General features: G+C 44.0%; 1 protein-coding gene across 1 annotated transcript in view; it reads left to right on the top strand.

Annotated features, from left to right (window-relative positions):
• LOC308076043 (neuronal acetylcholine receptor subunit alpha-3-like) overlaps positions 1-17,671 on the top strand; it is an 18,442-nt gene extending 771 nt beyond the window's left edge. The window contains exons 2-8 of the mRNA XM_080416143.1: positions 11,460-11,599; positions 11,741-11,785; positions 12,523-12,632; positions 13,485-13,692; positions 13,855-14,556; positions 14,776-14,958; positions 17,392-17,671. Coding sequence (XP_080272269.1) covers positions 11,460-11,599; positions 11,741-11,785; positions 12,523-12,632; positions 13,485-13,692; positions 13,855-14,556; positions 14,776-14,958; positions 17,392-17,517 — 1,514 coding nt within the window. The 3' untranslated portion in view covers positions 17,518-17,671. The remainder of the gene's footprint in view (positions 1-11,459; positions 11,600-11,740; positions 11,786-12,522; positions 12,633-13,484; positions 13,693-13,854; positions 14,557-14,775; positions 14,959-17,391) is intronic.
• The last annotated feature ends 2,329 nt before the right edge of the window (positions 17,672-20,000 follow it).

The raw sequence follows: 20,000 nt of genomic DNA, 5'->3' as shown, positions 1-20,000 counted from the left end.
TATAATAAGATACCGTGCGGGCGCGCTTGTAGGGAGTGGACCGCGGAGTTAAGGAGCGCACAATTCGAGTGTCAGAGTGACACTCTGACACAGGCAGTGGTTCTCAAAACTTTTTCATGTCAAGGCCCCCAAAATGATGTTGTTTTTTTTGGGTTGCGGACCCCCTGTCTCAAAAAATATGTTTGTGTCAGGACTTTTCAAAAATAGCAGATCTACAATAGTATATCTGCTATTTTTGAATAGCCAAAGAATAAAATATGGTTAAAGTGGTTAAAATGATTGTGACGCCATATTAACTAGTTTTGTTGGGGACCGCCTCAAGGACCCCTGGGTCCCCGGACCCCACTTTGAGAACCAATGGGCTAGAAGGCAGTTCTGATACACTTGACACTTATTGGGATGAAATTCACATTTAAATAACTTTATCTTTCAAACTGAAAATTACGCTTTTTTTTTCCTCTCTCTCTCTGTTTGTGCGCACTGCGCACTTGTGCCATTTTCATTTTGCTCTCCAACCCCAGGAAACACAACTTTGCATATCATTGCTATTGCCAATCTACCGTTGATGGAGTTAATCATAATAATTCATTGTATTATCACTTCATTATACAGATTAAATCTGCACCATAATATTTTCTCTACGCTATTGTATGATGTCATTATTATTTGAGGATAGCCTCAAAATAGGGAGCCTCGAACAGGGAGAGAGAGCCCAATCTGACCTGGATGTTTTGAATTATTTAAACGAGTCCGAGATGTTTTCACGTGCATACACAGACAACATGGTGCTTGGATGCTGTGGAGTGTGAGGAACCGGCTGTCACGGTTTCCGTACCCACAGAGATCATTATGATCAGACATACAGTGCCCCTGGCACGATGTGTCAGATTATGATGATCCCGATGTGTGTGACATACTGTAGGCATGGTTTTCCCCAGAAGCCCTTTACATTAGGCTATATATACTCGTTTACTGTCAGTGCTGATTCAATCATGGGTGAATGATTCCAGATGTTCAAAGCAATTAGGTTATGAGGTCTGGGTTATAGTGGTTAAGTTACCAATGCTATACACATATAGCCATAACAAAACTTTTGGCTGCCATGAGCAACATACAAACTCAATGATAATGAAACTTCAGTGGTTCCCAAACTGGGGGTCCACAATTTATTTTGGGGGGTCCCCAGATGATTAGCTTAATGTGCAACATTGTTTTCTCACTCAAAAGTAAGCAAACCAACAGTATAAGTATAAGTGTATTGTGTATACAGGGCATCTGCACATTTCTAAAGCGACAATTGAATGACTTTTAAGACCTTTTTAACACCAAATTGGCCAAATAGTCAAATATTATGTAAGAAAGAGCCAAACATTGTGAAAATAGATGATCTACAAGCTCGCCTCACAGTGCGAGTCACAATATTTATCTGTGGAACCGAGTCAAACTAAATGTAATGCCTACAATTCGGGGTGGGGGGAGATAACTCCTACAAGTTTACCCACCAGCTGAGCTCCGTATTAGTTCAAATATGATTATTTTGGGTGGTCGCAGCCTGAAAAGTTTGGGAACACTTGTTATAGATATCTGTTCTCTACTTTGTTCTGTGGTCCGTGTTTCTCGCTTGTTCACTGTTTTCAAGACTCAGCACTATTCATTTTCCCTATTTGATATTGTGTTTGTTTCATGTTAAGGCCTCAAGACTCATGTGTGCATGCACACAGCACAGCACTTTTTGAAGTGGGGCTCTTGTAAGGCTCCCAAGGGGTAGAGACTTTAAAGATTAGTTAAATTCTTTGAAGCAAAAAAAAAAGTTTGTGCAGTGTGGTGAATTATGTTTTGATCCAAAGTTTCATGTTATCTACTGCTGGCTCGGTACCAGCAGTACGGTGACTATACTTGAATACTTTCTCAGATGGGGTCCCAGCCATAATACATTTCTAACTGTAGGTTCTTGGAAAGAATACAAACAAGTACAATATCTGCATACAGTACAATATCTGCTTCTACAACCATCTTGCCCCACCCGCCCTGTCACTGTCAGTCATGCTCTTTAGATAAAACGATTTGCCTCAGTCAACTGCTTTGTTGTGTTGCCCTCGAACTGAGTTAAACTTATCAAAGGGAGATGAGGAAATGGTGCTGTAAGAGGATGACCTACCTGAACCGGATTTGGGCCTCATAGAGAGAGAGAGAGAGAGAGAGAGAGAGAGAGAGAGAGAGAGAGAGAGAGAGAGAGAGAGAGAGAGAGAGAGAGAGAGAGAGAGAGAGAGAGAGAGAGAGAGAGAGAGAGAGAGAGAGAGAGAGAGAGTAATTTCCTCAGTTTTCAAATTTATCAAGGTATTATAATATACAGTGATATTTAACTTGGCTGCAACAACAGAATACTAGAAATTAGGCACTGTTTTTGCACCTGCATCTGTTCCCTCACCTCCACCTCTCCATTTCTGAATCCCTTACAGAGTGTGTGGGCTTTTGTATGATGCTGAACATGGCTGTGTATCCAGATAACAACACGCACAGCCACACACACACACTCTTCCGGTGGGGACCGATTAGTGGGCTATAGAAGGTATTGTCTCCTACCATCCAGGGCTGGACGATCTGTCCTTATTACAGAGGAATCGCTGATCCTGCATTCCTTGGGATTGGGGTATTTTTAGTCGAACTGAGAGCAGCTGGATGGCAGAGTTTTGAGGATGTACTGTGCCTAAATCGAGATGTTCTGATGGTTTGCATCTGTTGTCTGTGCAGAGGCATGCTGGAGACTGGATAAAGTGTCGGCCACATAACGGCATGTCCCCTGTTTGATTTGGGCCAGAGACTGGGTTGGGCTGTTGTTCACTCAGCTTCTTTACTCTGTACACTGTAAAATAAAGCAAAAAAATGATTTAAGAACAAATAGAAAAAGAAACCAACCAAGGCAGGTGGCACATTGTGACCAAATACCTCTATGCGGTTTATATGACTAGAGCTCGACCGATATCAGTCTGGCCAATATATCAGCCAATATTTGACCTTTTGTCAAAATCGGTGTCAGCCAATGTGTCCCGATTTTGGGGCCTATTTTGGACGGGCCAAAAAAAGCACACATTTTGGGCTTAAAGGTGGTGTAATTCTTATGTGTTAATAGCTCTACAGTATATTCCCATAGTAATCATCAGCTGTAAAGTGTTTGTGCAGTAACAGGGGTCTCCCTGTCTCTCCAGCTCTATAGTGAACAGAATTATACATCTTCAGGTTGGTGTACAAATTTCATCCATTCAGGAGAGAGAACTCATACAGCATACAGGATAAACAGAGTTTATATGAGTTGTATGTTCTTGTTGCTGGTCTGAATAGACTAGTTCCTGCCTGGTTTGGTTTCATGTGTTAAGCTGCATTGTGCCTTAACCTCAGTAATATAAAGAGTAAAGCTGCCTAACGCCTTATGTCTTTAATTGAGCTGCATTCTGCTTTACCAGCTACCGCTGTCCGCTGCTGCACAATTGAAAATACTGCAACTGCATGGTACTTAAAAATAAAAGCAGAGTAGTTAAATAAAGTAGCTTCACAATGGACATACAGTATGTCTACAGTATGTTCAACAGTACTTTACTGCAACAATAAAAACAATACAAAGGGAATTATTGGTTAATTTGGCAAGGGCCAATCGAGTCATTTGTAAGTGAAAATCGTCCGATTTAAATCGGTGGCTGATCGATCGGAGCATCACTAGTGATATGAATCACTAGCATTTATTGATCTATCCATCTCTTATCCATCCTCTCCCTTCAGCTCACACCCTCATATTCTCATTAACCCTTCATTGGCAGGGCTCTCATTTTCCTAAGCGGGTCAATAGACAATGCTTTGGTGTTTGCGTAATCATGACTTTGTCCCCCCTTACGCTGTCTCTTGCTACCTGACAGCATGCTAACAGCAGTCTTTGATGGCTATTATACCCCTGACACCACGCACAAAGCAGACGCTGATGGCTATTATCCCCCTTGCCTTTACAGTCATTTCCTCTTGTCCATTTGAACCAAGGCTTTTACTAAGTGCAATGCTGTAGTGATAGATCAGCTCAGCCTTATATGAGTTAAAATTAGGAACAGTCATCAAAATCATACAATCTTAGCATTCAATGCCAGTCCCCCATCTTGCATGTGCTATCTTTCATTAGTACTGCAGGGTTAGCCATAGTAGCCATTCTCTGATCTTGAAGATGGCCGGACAATCAAAACATTATCATCAACTAGAAAAAGTGCTCCTCGGAGCACAGGTCTCCGCCAGGTCAGGTAAGTTATTGTGGCCTCCTGGTGGCGCTATAATAGGCCAATGTGAAAAGGGTGGCATTTCTTCCTCGGCCTAGTGGGAATGTGCGTGCAAATTTTCACGGAAATCGCACGCCACGTTCATGATTTCAGACATTTTGTTCAAAACGGACCAATCCTGCAAACTTTGGAAGTCAACCTTAGCCAATCAGGATGGAATATGAAATATCGGACAGATGCGTCTTGATCACATGACTATAGAGATACTGTGTACCGATGTGCGTGATGTTTGGATAAAATCTGAAGGATTAATATCCAAAAATGTATTTGACATAAGTCGGCCTCCTGGTGGCGCTGTAAAAAGCAGATGTGAAAAATGCAGTGCAGATGTTTTTCCTTGGCCTCTAGGGAGTAGGCGTGCAAAGTTTCACGCAGATCGGTGCAGTTATAGTTAAAAATGCAAATCGGCCTGTTATAGCGCCACCATGAGGCTGATGTGAAAAGTTTTAAGTGCCATTTCTTCCTCGGCCTAGTGGGAATGTGCGTGTGCAATTTTATGGAAATGGCAAGCTGCGTTCATGATTTGAGGCAGTTTGTTCAAAACGGACCAATCCTGCAAACTTTGGATGGTAACCTTAGCCAATGAGGATGGAATATGGGAAATCGGACAGATCAGGCTTGATCACATGACTATAGAGATACTGTGTACCGATTTGCATGAGGTTTGGTTAAAAACTGTAGGAGTAATGGGGAAAAATTGGTTTTGCACAAATCGGCCTCCTGGTGGCGCTATGACAGGCCTATGTGAAAAATTTGAGGCAGAGGTTCTGAATTGGCATCCAGGGAGTGTGTGTGCACAGTTTCGGAGCGACCGGGCCAACGGTGCCTGAGATTTGGTGCTAACACACAGACAGGACACACGGACGGACGGACACACGGACGGACGGACACACGGACGGACGGACGGACAGGGGCGAAAACATACTCTCTCGCCATGCCTTTCGGCCTGGCGGAGACAAATATAGAAAAATACATATGGAGTTGGAGTGTGCAACACATTATTTTCTGCTTCCTTTTTTCTCTCATCTGTCTTGCATGTCATCTTATACAATGCTCTGTTAGCTCTGCAGTGGCCAGTACAAACAATCTCTCTGATATTGAAAACTAGAACTGGATATAGATCACCCAGGCATTTGTTGTTGCCTGAGGTCATCCAACCGAGGGCCCACGTATGGCAAGGACTGATGTAGCCGGGCCCGTATCGTTTGTTCATCACATACACAGTTCACCAGGTTGACAGATCTTGCTCCTGTTTTTGGGCGGTGTAGCCGCCCCTATAAGTGGGGTTGGGACACCTCATTAGCTGTACTGTGATTGGCTCATTAGTACACCCCTAGCTGTACTGTGATTGGCTGACTCTATTGGCTGACTCTATTCAGCACTGTGATTGGCTAGCGAGACACATGATGACATTAATAACCTATAAAAAGGATTATGCACTTCAAAAAATTCATTTTTTTAAAAAGTGAGCTTCCATCACTATGATGACCACTGTGATGACCACACCGCCCACTTCACACTGGGTGTGATTTTTTATTGTACGTATAGCTCAGCTATTAGAATATAGTAGCAGTGCGGTTGTTGAACTAGTAGAAGCAGAGTGGTCAAGTACTGTGTGGAAAAAACATGGGTAGCAAACCTGGCAACCACTCCTAGCAGATTGTTAGAGCCTCTTGTCGAACAACAACTACAATGTGCTGGCTGATTTGTATACTTCGTAACAAGTCATGTGGCGCGTCTCCAATGGGAATTGCAACTTTTAAATAGATGTACATTGATATATTCCCCATAATTAGAAGTTTGCAGTATACTGCGGGTACCCCAGGGGGTTTTAGGGGGTGGGAAAACGTAACCATTTAGTAGTAGCTTTTTTTCCATATTTGACGCACATACTGTATTTGCATCCCCAGTTGGTGCCCAAAGGTGATATATACCTATATGACAGCTGAGGTCAAGAGCTTTCTTTAGCAGCTGGTCCTGTAGCCTCTGATAAACCTTCAAAGATGCACAGGGTCAAGGTTCAGAAATCAATACATCAAAGCAGTATGATCTTCAGACTGATAAGATGTTACTCTCCTGATCATGACCTTACCAACAATGTATTTGGTTTTATCAAAATGTTCATATTAAATGTGAAACCTTGTGGACACGCCTATGCCCAGGCATTCTGAAAACCTACAGTACCGTAATCCCTTTCCATTGAATGGGGTGATTCATAGTAGATCGGGTGACCTATTACAACCTGTTCCCAAATGGACCAGTAGCTTTGCTACCTGATCCGGATAAGGATAAATATTTGTTTTTTAAACAGAGTCTTCTGAAACAGCCTGGAGGACAATCAGACCCATGTCTGAACGGGTCTAGGCCTGATCCGACCAGACCTGAAATTCTAGGGGTAGCATTCGAAATATTCTCTGTAGCAAATGAGCTACAATGCATATCTTGTTAATAGACATAATTATATTAAATCATTATATTTTCAGCAAGGCTTCATGAAACAATATTACATTTTATTAAATATTAAATATTAAATTACCGGATGTTGCCTACCTCATAAATGTGCCTTTTTCATGGATCGCTAATGCCATGAAATTTGACAGAAAGCCAAGCTTATTTCAATGTCCAAAATCTGCAGAAATCCTATCAGGAAAGTGTAGCAGTGTTTTCATCATTCCACTCACTGACACAAACTACTGGTAGGTCTAGGTTAAATATTTTAAAACCAAAGATTAAAGAATTGAATATGAAAAAAATAAAATAAAAAGTTGATCGGGTCTTCACAGGTCCATATGGTCCAATTTCGGATTTGACTCACGGCAATTATAATAGACCCAACCTGTATATTGAGACAAGTCAAGATTTTAGACATGGATCTGCTCTGATCTCAAGTAGGGTCTTGGGTGTTGGGGTTTGGGTGGACCCATGAAGACCTCTAAAATTAAACATACACACCCTCACACGGAACCACAGGCACACATTGTACAATATTTACACAACCACCCTATACTTAATCGGATGGTCACACACATGTTCTCCTCACAATTAATCCTCTGGTGAATCACTCAGCTCTGACTATCAAAACCCTGGAGAGCAAAGACATGCTACATTATCTCACTCTTCATTATTTCTTTCTGTCTCTGTCTCCTATCTCCTCTCCTCTTCCTCAGTCTCTATCTCTCTTCCACGTTTGCACATATACACAAACACGCACGCACGCACGCACGCACGCACGCACGCACGCACACACGCACATACACACGCACATACACATGCACACACACACAAAAGAAACACACACACTAAGCCAGCAATTTATTATTGGAGGGTAATTACTGTATAGCTCCTTGAGTGTCTGACATGCGTTTGCCAAGCCTTCAGGCCCATCACATCAAAGCTTGATCAAAGGCCCCCCTGGTGTGGGGCCACAAGGCTCTCTGGAGCTTTAGGCTCCAATAAACACCAGGGATAGAGACAGACTTCACTATTTTTTTTGCTAAAATCACTGTCGCTTTAGAATGTCAGAGACGAGGACAGATTTTTAAAGTTCTTTAAAGAAAGGCCGAAGTATTCTATGTGCCTCAGAGGCACACAAAGTAAATTCTCTCATAGAAGATGACAGGCTGCAACCCCATAGACTTAGCAAAGGTGAAAGGGCAAAGGTTATAATTAACTTCCTTAAAATTAAGTACTCTTAAGATCTTCAGAAAGAAGAAAAGGAGTTTGGGGAATGACTGCTGGCACATAAAAAAATGTGTTCTTGGATTACCCCCCCCCCCCCCCCCCCCCCACACACACACACACACACACACACACACACACACACACACACACACACACACACACACACACACACACACACACACACACAGAGTGAACAAAAGGTCCAATTAATTGACTGATTATAATTGCCCTTGTTTCCCCTCACCCAATTAGAGGCTTAAGTGAGGTTCTGTGACTGCATTGAATCAGGGAACGGTGGCCAGTTTGTAAGGCAGGTTGCAGAGAGCTGAAATTACAGCAGAGGTCCCAAGAGTAAGGACTTTTAAATTAATTTAAGCCTAAAGTCTCACTCCCAACTCGAGACAGCGACCTCGGGAAACCTCTGGAAAGTTTTTTGTTAACTGCTGTAAAGACACTTTTTACTCGCAGTTTAATCTGCCCACAGTACATGCACGTGTATGCCAGCTGTCGTGATTATGTAACTGCCATTACAGAGTGTGCAGGTGATTCGATTTTTGGGGGTTTATTTTTCCCCCCTTTTTTCACTTTGTGGCCTGCCAGTGTCAAATGATCTCTGTTTGTCCCCTTCAAAGTAATATAGGTGAGGACGAAAAAATCATCAGTATGCCTCTCTATTATACCTTACTTAGGCTCAGGAATGAGCTGTTAACCACTTAAACCCTATATACGCCATTGACGGGGGTCCCCCAAGACTATATCATTGTCCCCTTGCTTTTTCCCCTCTACACCAAACCTCTTTACTGAAAAAAGACGATCTACAGTACGCGTTGAGATTGTAGATCTGCTACATGTTACATGGCGTGTTGAGACCCAGTGCTCAGCTGATAGGGAAACTGAGCACGCTGGGTCTCAACACGCAAACAAGGATAGGAGGGTTGCGTGCTCAGTCCACTCCTGTTGACCTTGTTGACTGTTCTGCCAGGTCCAGCTCCAATCATGTCATTAAATTAGCTGACGACACGACAGTGGTGGGTCTATAGTCACGAATGGTGATGATACACAGTACAGAGAGGAGGTGGAGCAACTGGCCATGTGGATAAAACCGAGGAGATGGTTTGATTTGATTGATTGTTTTATTTCGAACACTGTTAAAATACAAAAAGGAATACATAAAATAAACATAATACCCTAGGCCCAAGGGTGCACACCCCACTTATCATCAACGGCACTGTTGTGGAAATAGTTCACACTCACAGCAGCATAAAGTTCCTGGGGGTGCACATTGCTGATGATTTCAAGTGGTTTATTAACACCTCAGCTCTCACCAAGAAAGCCCAGAAACGCTTACACTTCCTGTAGAGACTGAAAAATCATCCATCATGACAACATTCTACAGAGGAATCATTGAGAGCATCCTGGAGAACTACATCACTGTCTGGTATGGGAACGGCAAAGCCGCTGACCGCAAGTCCCTGCAGAGGATAGTGAGAGCAGTAGAAAACATCATAGTTGTCTCTCTATCTGACATATAGACCGATGTATCCGAAAGGCCACTAACATAACGACTGACCCCTCCCTTGCACTCTGGTAGGAGGTTTAAGAGCATCCGGGCGGGCAAGCACTAGTAGATTCCTCAAAGTCATCAGAACTCTGAAGACTCTCCGAATACTGCACTAATTTACCTTAATTATACCAATAGAAACACAACTATACACCAACAGCCATGGATTCACAACCCGTGCCTCACTTGACGGCAGTTTTAGATAATGAAAGTCTAATTATGAAATGATGAAAGTCACTTGAATAAAGCTAAACTAAACTGGCATGAAATTATAGATAAGAAGAAACACCAACCACTGAGGAACACTACCCTAAACCCAAATTCATACTCTGCAGTATGACAGTGTTGCTTGTCAACATACAGATCTTACAGCTGAGCTAACAATGCGTCACATCACAAAGTGAGCTAATCCTAATTCTTCTAGCTGTGTTGATTTATCCACTGTGGCGAATTTAACATTCAAATATCTAGAGTATATGAAACCAACAAGCTGGCAGATTTTCACTGTGCTTTTATACTGACGTCTGTAGAGTCTCGTTGAGACAGGGATAACAAAAGTTTCTAGAGCTACAATATGTAGGCTCTGGAGTTTTCAAACGCAGGCTGTGTCCTTTGGGAGGCTGTGTTCACTTAGCCAGAAGAAACAGGGGAAAGAGAAGAGAGAGGACAAGCTGACAAGCCTGAGAGACAAGAAAAAAAGAAAAAAATAGTCAAGCGACACTTGTTGAAAAGGTTTGTCGGAACATTTGTCACACGACCCTTGACGTCATACAATTGTTGAAAGGTCAATGCGTATAAATAACCCTTAAGCAAATTAAATGAGATGAAGTATGAAATAAAGAGTCAGTGTGAGGAGAGGGAAATAGTAAGAGACAAAGGGAAGGAGATGGAGAGACTAAGATAAAGAGAGAGAAAAATACTGCAATACTGAATGTTTATCAGTTGTTTGTGTGTGTGTGTGTGTGTGTGTGTGTGTGTGTGTGTGTGTGTGTGTGTGTGTGTGTGTGTGTGTGTGTGTGTGTGTGTGTGTGTGTGTGTGTGTGTGTGTGTGTGTGTGTGTGTGTGTGTGTGTGTGTGTCGGTGTGCTGTCCCAAGTGATTGAAACATTTTCTGCTTGGATAGCCATGGCTCTGTTGTCATCCGTTGCACCAGACTTACTAGTGGCAGCCTTCCATAAAATGATCACACACACGCACACACACACACACACACACACACACACCCGCATGCTAAGGCCACCACATTCTTCTCTAGCTGTAAGTGTCTTGTGCTTGGAGATTTGCTAAAAGCTTTCAAGCTTTCACTTTTCCTCACTCCTGTAAACAGGCAGCTGAAATGTTTGACGCCTTTCACACCCCATTTCCGTCTCCCGCGGCCCTCTTTTTCTGCACGCAGAGAAAAGAGACATTGATTAAACCATTAATACAAAGTGTGTGGGTGCGTGGGTGTGTGAAAGGGGGGGGGGGGGGGAGAGGGGGTATGGCTTTTTCTGGTGGTGGTAGAAACTGAGTCACGCACCACAGGAAGGAGTGGAAGCTAATCTATACATCATCTACATGCTGGCTTTGTGAAAGATTATGATCTTGTTTTTTCCTGTGTATCTTGGTGTTAATATGGTGTTTCAAAACAATTTCAGAAACTGTATTTTTTTTACAGAATTCCACGCACTACAGCACTACAGCCAAGCTATTTTCATTGTTACATAGGGCTTAAGTGATTCATTCATACTATGTCTTATTAAGTTTGGGTCCCGGGGAGACACCAAATGTATCATTTGGGGTCTTGAGCTGAAAAGGTTTGGGAAACACTGGTATCGTGTCTGTTTGCTTGTCTGTCTAACACTCTCTTTTCGGACTCTCTCTCTCTCTTGCCATCCATGTCTCTCTCTTTTTCACTGTCACCAGACTGTCACTCATCCAAAGGTGAGGACAGGCTATTCCGGAGGTTATTTCGCAGGTACAACCAGTTTATACGACCAGTGGAGAATGTATCTGATCCTGTCACAGTGGAGTTTGAGGTCTCCATGTCTCAACTGGTCAAAGTGGTGAGGCTAAATTACCATGTATAAAACTGCAAAGTAAAAGTAAAAATCCATCCATCCATCCATCCATCCACCAGTTCATCCATCCATCCATTCATTCATAAGGCCCTCAATAACTGTCTAATTTGCTCTCTGTTCTTTCAGGATGAGGTGAATCAGATCATGGAGACTAATTTGTGGTTGAGACATGTGAGTAGAGATCCTTACTGTGTGGTCTTACTGACATCATAATGCTTCACAGACAGCTGTGGTAAGGATCATGGTTACATGTCGGTTTATCTGTGTGTGAGAATGCCCGACTTGCGGCTGGAAGCAGTACAGAGGCCTGGAGTAGGGTTTAACCCGAAGGTGTATTTATTCATCACCAATGACATATATGGTTAAACTGTACAGCACCCTTGGCATGGTGGTGTTTGTCTCTCCGCTCACAGCTCTCCACTGATGTCAACTGGCAGCCTTTTATAGCCAGCTGAGCAAATGAGCTTGGACTGCACCATGTCAAGGGGTGTTTTCTATCTAGCATATATACATAAATAACCATACAATAAATACATAACCCACATCAATTATATCAAAACTTCAATGAACAACAAATAAATATAAATTCTTCACACTACTACAACATTACACAACCACAATATCCTTAGCAACTACAAATGTATATCACCTCCCTCTGCCATTCTGACTTGGTCCCCAGCCCAATTACACTGGCCACAAAACCACTTGGTACATGTTAAGCTTTTCAATCGTGACTTAGCATTACCCTCTCTCTTGCACTCATACATTTAACATTGAACTTGCCCCTCATGATAATCATTCAATAATAAAATCTGTAATAATAAAAATGTGCAAAATACAACACTGCAAACTGCTATAAAGTGCCAAACATCAGTAACAGAGGTCCTCTCTGTTACACTGTGTTTTAGATCTGGAATGACTACAAGCTGAAATGGGCTCCTGTCGACTACGATGGGATCGAGTTCATCCGAGTTCCTTCCAACAAGATTTGGAGGCCTGACATTGTCTTGTACAATAAGTATGTAACGTATTTTAACGAGAGTAACTAAACCCCAATTCTGTGCGAAGCCTGACTTCTAATCCTATATTAAAATTGGCTTAAGGGAGGACCGGTGGGCGGGCGGATAATGTTTGTCACGCCCATGTCACTATGACTCAGCCATAACCATATAAGGAGCTACGCCCAAATATGGAGTGTGCTGTCTAACATCAATGTGTCGTCATGGCATCAGGCGCAAATAAATCAGTCATCTCCATATATCGGCACAAAAGGGGTCAACTGATGATCAGAGATCTCCATATTTGGGCATATTGGTCGGATTGGCAATGAGTGAACTCTAGATGTGAGGGCTGAATAGCGGCCCGAACCTCTAGTGGTGAAAATTTGGTACCGAACTGGCTGGCTTGTTTTGGCGCCGGGTGATCAGTCACTATTTTTAGCTGCCAATAGAGATGACCAGATCAGTACTCTGCTTTTCACCATTAGATGTCAGGTTTCACACAGCTTTGGCTTTGGGGTTTAGATAATCATTAAGAACAACCACAAACCAAGTTTCAAACGCGACTTGAGTTACCAGTGACCTAAAGTCCATTTGAGACAGTTCAGCAAACTTTTCCTATGTTGGCTGCAGCTGAACTAACGAGAGACATCATCAGCAGTTATTCCCATACTAGCATGCCCTGCTGATTACTGACAAATCACTGGCTCTACAGCTAGCAATCAGCATGGTGATGCAATTACTACCAGTCTAAACGTAGTCTATGTCCTCACTGGACCTCTTTATTTCACACTTTCAGATGCATAATGTAACATCATTGTTTTGACCTGTTCTGTGACAACTGAAATCTGCTTCAAAATATCCCCTGCCAGTGCTGTGGGTGATTTCCTGGTGGCAGACAAGACCAAAGCTCTGCTGAAATTCGATGGCACCATCACTTGGGTTCCTCCAGCCATCTTCAAGTCCTCCTGCCCCATGGATATCACCTATTTCCCCTTTGACTACCAGAATTGCTCCATGAAGTTTGGCTCCTGGACCTACGACAAGGCCAAGATCGACTTAGTACTCATCGGCTCAAAGGTCAGTGAAACATTGATAGTCAAAAGTGGATGTGAATATCGAGCACTGAAGTCATACAATATTATCAGTACAGTCAACATCCAGGGCTCAAATATAGGTTCTACAATCTACACCAAAGCAGGCAATGAACAGTAGCTTACACTGGCACGTTCTCCCTACCAGGTGAACCTCAAAGACTTCTGGGAGAGCGGCGAGTGGGAGATCATCGACGCCCCGGGCTACAAGCACGACATCAAGTACAACTGCTGCGAGGAGATCTACCCGGACATCACCTACTCCTTCTACATCCGCCGCCTGCCCCTCTTCTACACCATCAACCTCATCATCCCCTGCCTCCTCATCTCCTTCCTCACGGTGCTCGTCTTCTACCTGCCCTCCGACTGCGGGGAGAAGGTCACGCTGTGCATCTCCGTCCTGCTCTCCCTCACCGTGTTCCTGCTGGTCATCACCGAGACCATCCCCTCCACGTCGCTCGTCATCCCCCTCATCGGCGAGTACCTCCTCTTCACCATGATCTTCGTCACCCTCAGCATCGTCATCACCATCTTCGTGCTGAACGTCCACTATCGCACGCCCATGTCCCACACCATGCCGGACTGGGTCAGGTCTGTGTTCCTGGGGATACTGCCCCGGGTGATGCTGATGAGGCGGCCCATCGACCAGGGCTGCTCCTCCTCCGGGAGCGTCAGTGGAGGGATGGGAGGCGGAGGCGGAGGTGGAGGTGGAGGCGGAGGCGGAGGCGGAGGCGGAGGCGGAGGCGGAGGCGGAGGCGGAGGAGGAGGAGGAAGGAACAGTGGCGGGAGCAGGAAGAGGAAAAACAGCCTGGGGGGAGGAGGAGGAGGAGGTGTGGGCGTGGGAGGTTTTGTGGGAGGTTTAGGATGCACACAGCTTGACAGTGGAGCTGGGGGAGGGGGCGCCACCTTGGCCGGGGGCTCCATGAACTGTGTGGAGCACGGGGAGGCGAACAGGGAGCCGAGCAAGGAGGTGAACCGAGGGTTGAAGCAGGACAGGAGGTATGCTTACAGAGGGAAGGAAGTGCCGATCCCCGTCCCGCCACCTGTGGTTCCCCCTCCATCCAAGCAGGACCCCCAAGTCCCCCAGGGCCCCCAAGAGTCAGAGGTGCCAAAGCCTCCAAGGACCCTCAATACCCCGTCGCCAGTCAACGCTTTGCTGGCCTTCTCTGTGGTTTCCCCGGAGATCAAGCAAGCCATCGAGAGTGTCAAGTACATCGCTGAGAACATGAGGACACGCAACAAAGCCAAAGAGGTACATTAACGCACACAAACATATGTTGTCTTGTTACTTTTCCCCATGTGCCACGAAGCAGCCGTTGCCTCTTTGATGAAAAAATGATTTAGTGAACGTGAAATATTTCATCAAATAAATAACTCAGGTTATTGTGCATTTTTGTTAGCCACTGTTATTGTCTGTAAAAGGTCAATATCTACTGTGCACTCTACCAGCTCAGGTGCCTTGTGGTTAGAGTGTCCATCCTGAGATTGGGAAGTCGGGGTTCAATCCCCTGGCAGCGTCATACCAAATACTATACAAATGGGACCCAATGTCTCCCTGCTTGGCACTCAGCACCAAGGGTTGTATTGGGGTAGGTGCCTGTGACGTGACAGACTAGCGTAATGTCCAGGGGGTGTACTTGTACATCATGCCTGGGGTATGTACTGTACTTGTACATAAAGCCACCTCATGCTATAGAAACAGGAGATAGGCTCCTGCCCTATGGGCCACATGAATTGGTATCCTTTGGTTCCCAAGGCTACTTACTTATACTGTGTACTCTGGTCAGACATGTATTCAGGACATGGGTTGCTTAGCTTATGACTTGATAGGAAATGTCTCATTCCCAGCCTACTGTATATAATGAGCCATGGTTTTGGAAGTGTGGTCTAAGATTATATCCTGCAGTAAGAACTGGAGAGATAAGAGGACCTTTCATCCTCACTCTTGTGGCCCCTATTGTGGTTTATATGATAGTAGCAGTTATTGCACTTCAGAGAAATTATATTACCCAATGTGCTTGGCCAAGCAGTCCTGAAATGCCACAACAAACTCCATCCAAACACACACACGCACGCACGCACGCACGCACGCACGCACGCACGCACGCACGCACGCACGCACGCACGCACGCACGCACGCACGCACGCACGCACGCACGCGCACACACACACACACACACACACACACACACACACACACACACACACACACACACACACACACACACTGTGTAGGCTTTCTATTCTCACAGTTAACTGTGGATGTGTGCGTGTGTGAGTCTGTGTTTCTACCTCCCTTGGATCTAAATGGCGTTAAAGCTCTTTAAATGGGAGCTATAATGGGGAGGTAAAGCTGCTTGTTTATGGGAGAGGGAGAGCCTCTCTGGCTCTCTGGATCAGCCTGATATGTTTGTGGTTGCCGCTCCGTCTTTCCTTTGTAAGGCCTTGACGTTTCAATGATGCATACAGAATAGCTATACTTTCTCCCTTATACAGACAATGCTGTTGTGCGGTTAAGTTCGCTCCTTGATCCAATAGGCCACAGCTGACTGCTTTTGCACACACACACACACACACACACACACACACACACACACACACACACACACACACACACACACACACACACACACACACACACACACACACACACACACACACACTACACACTACACACTACACACTCACCCGCCCTCGTCCAAGTTTCATATCCTCTCATGTGTCTTTACCTCTGGCCTACTTGCTTTGTTGCACACTTATACGCGCACGCACGCATGCCCGCCCGCCCGCACACACACACACACACACACACACGCACGCATACAGTATATCCCTGTTTAGCATATTTCCTTGAAGCCACTCATCCTCAGTGTGTACTTGAGTGATCTGGAGTGAATGTGATGGCTTGCGTCATTACTACAACCCATGCAGCTCACTCAGATGTCATTAAGCAACAGTCATGTCTCTTTTAGAGAGGGAGGTGTATTTATTTATTTATCTTTATAAAAATGTATCTGGCCTGATTCATATCTTAAAGGACAATGACACTTTGGTAGATGTTTCGGTTGTGTTGTTACCTTGCCATGATGTAACTCCAAATATTGGAGATATCTTGCTCAGTTGCTACGAAATTGATATTCCAAAAAACATAAATGAATGCAAACAAAGCAGATTTGGACGATATAACATCCCAAATCCCAGTACGGCATTTCTTTTTCTGAAAAATTTCAACTTCTTGATTCTGCTGTTTGAAGATCTGGTTCTGGATTTGTGGTTCCAGTCTGGGTTTTCTTCCTTAATACAAATAGCTAAATTAAAATAAAGTCCACATTCTTTCTTGAAAAATAAAATAAAAATGAATAAAAAAATAATAATTGTTATGTGGCAGAATCAGCTTTGTTTGCGTTTGTTTATGTGCTAAAAGAATGACTTTGAGACCTGCTTGACCATGCAATGTAAGTCAATGAGAAGACTTGAATGATCAATTTCTAATCAACAGAGAAACGGAGCAAGGTATCTCACCAATATTTGGTTCTAACTACACAATCAACCAAAGTGTCATTGCCCTTTAAATGCTATCTTCTTGTGTTCTCTGTTCCTCTCCTAAAATGTTGTCTCCCCTCTCCTCCTTTTGTCCCACTTTGTTCTCCTCTTTCTGTCCCCACTCTTCTCTGTCTCTTCTCAGGTGGAGGACGACTGGAAGTATGTTGCCATGGTGATTGACCGGATCTTCCTGTGGGTTTTTGTCACGGTGTGTGTGCTGGGAACTGTTGGACTTTTCCTCCAGCCACTGATTGGCTTTTTTAAATGAAGAGTTCTGGAAGCTGCTGCTCCAAAACCCCTCTCTGTGTAGCTTTTTCTGCCTCTCCATCTCTAGGGCTGTCACGATCATTACATTTTACTTGAGGATTAATTGTCACACCAATAATTGCGATTAACGATTTAGCTGTGTTTTTGGCATTGAACATTGGAACATATACCGGTAAATAAAAATCACACCCAGTGTGAAGTGAGCGGTGCTATTTATGAGTTATTAATTTCATCATCTATCTCGGCAGCACGTCCTGCGAAGTGACGCGCTTACATTTTTTACGTTATTATTAATTTTGTCTCGCTAGCCAATCACAGCACGTCCTGCAGAGATTAGCCTATGGGCGTGTTTTCCACAGCATGGCGTCACAGCGAAAGACAAATTTTCACGACGGAAAGAAAAACTTTCGCCACGGATGGGTCCTAAACCCACTTATAGGAGCGGTTACACCGCTCAAAAATATGATTATCTCAAATAATTGCGATTAGGCGATTATGCAATAATTGTGACAGCCCAATCCATCTCTCTTTCTGTCTGACTTTCTCGCTCTCCTTCATGTGCTGCGATGGGGAATGCATTTGGCTGCATTTTCACATGGACAACCACCCCCCACCACCACTTCCACTCCTATTTTGGGCTCTACCATCGGCCCTCACGCCTTGTCATCATCTGTCAGTGGCCCCGCGAGAAATGCATTACTTATCTCTGTCTCCTCTCTACAGTAAGCTACACTGTAAAATCCCAGTGTTAATTTAGCTGGAACCGATTGGACCTTACGGGTCAGCTTATGCTTCAGACTTTACTTGAGACTCTTATCTTGTATGTGCTATCTTTGTGTTCTCTTTACTCCGCTCTGTCAGAGTTGTCCTTAGTCATCAATGTACAACAGTGCTGTTCAGTTAATGGGTAAATGGGGTTTGCATCAGTCAGTGCAGAAGAATGAGACACAAACCATCCAGTGAAGACGCTGAGATTCACAAAAGCTCTTTGTCGTCATAAGCCTGTGAAAAAAGGCAGTTTTGTCCACGAGATGCTTTTGAGAAACCCAGTACACAGTAAAAAAAAACTTTTGGCTGTGACTACTGATATTTGCCTGTGCGTCTCTGTGGTTAATGTATTGTTACCTCATTTACAAATGACATTCATATTTGGGGAAGATCGAGCTGTTCAAAAGATTGTGATCATTCGCATTTTTTTGACAGCTGTCATAACTGTTTACAATCACTTCATAGTACTTCTGTGACTGCCACCTCTGTGTTACATAATACTTGTGTTAAAATCAGTTGTGCATGGCTATTGAGCAGGACATTGGCTGTACGGTCCATATATACTGTAGACATCCATACTTTGAGGACACATGATGACACCATCATGCATCTCACATTAGTTCACAACTTCAGTTCAAACATACATTATTGTACAGACACTTTTTGAATTGCACAGTGTGGATTAACTTGTATAAAAGTCAACATGATCAATCTTTCAATGAGTGAACAATAAAGTTCTTCCTACTGTAAGTCATTGCATTCTTCCTACTATTTGTCATCGGTCTGCATTTCTTATAATAATTTTGAATTATAACATTTTTTATAGCACTACAACTGTTGTATTGCCATATTCTGAAAATCGAATTATTAGGCAGTATACAGAGGGGCCCTGTCTTGCATGGTAACTCACCCTGTTTTAGCTTCAGGGGGTAAAGCACTTCCCCTGTGTGTGTGCATGTGTGCGCTTGCACGTGTGTGCGTGCGTGCGTGCATGCGTGCGTGTGTGTGTGATCGCGTTCCACATGGTTTGTCAGCTCTAGTGATGAGGCTAATGTCAGGCGAGGACAAGAGTGTCTTAAACAGCGCTATTATATAAAGTACAGAATCATCATTGCGGTCAATCCCCCAGGGAGGATGGAGAAAGATGGTAAGATAAAAAGGATAGAGAGGAGAAGAGAGGAGTAAGTGAAAGAGAAGAAGTAAGAAATAATGAATGCATTAATATGCTATGTTGGGGGGAAAAGAGATCGTAGGGGTAAGTGTGATTATTGTCCAAAACCAAGGTGAGGAGAATTTGGGTAGGAGATAAATAACTCTCATTTTCCCATCCTCTAGTAGTGCCTGCAGTCGATTTGCCCTTGAGTAAGGCACTGAACCTTGAGTCGTCCTTGGGATGCTCCAGTTTCCCCCAGCACCAAAAAGACTTGCCTGTTAAGAACATAGTCCTGCCATTGTCCTTGACCAAAGCCAGGGCTGCAGCAGGCCCCTGAGCACTGGACAAAGGCTGCCTACTGCTAATATTTAGGATTCCGGGTCGGTGCATGTACTCAAAACATGTTTTTAACGTGTGCTCAGCAACCTGGTCCAAAGGACAGAGAAAAGGATGGGAAATGGAAGATGATAATAAAGAGGCAACGGAGGAGTGAGAAGGGGGGGGGGACTGCCTGCCTGGGGAGTTAACCCCAGCTGTCCAGGAACCACCAGAGGGTCTGGAAT

The sequence above is a fragment of the Gymnoscopelus braueri genome (assembly GCF_963280865.1).
Source record: "Gymnoscopelus braueri genome assembly, chromosome: 20".
Taxonomy (NCBI): domain Eukaryota; kingdom Metazoa; phylum Chordata; class Actinopteri; order Myctophiformes; family Myctophidae; genus Gymnoscopelus; species Gymnoscopelus braueri.
This window is presented reverse-complemented; position numbering and strand designations above follow the sequence as displayed.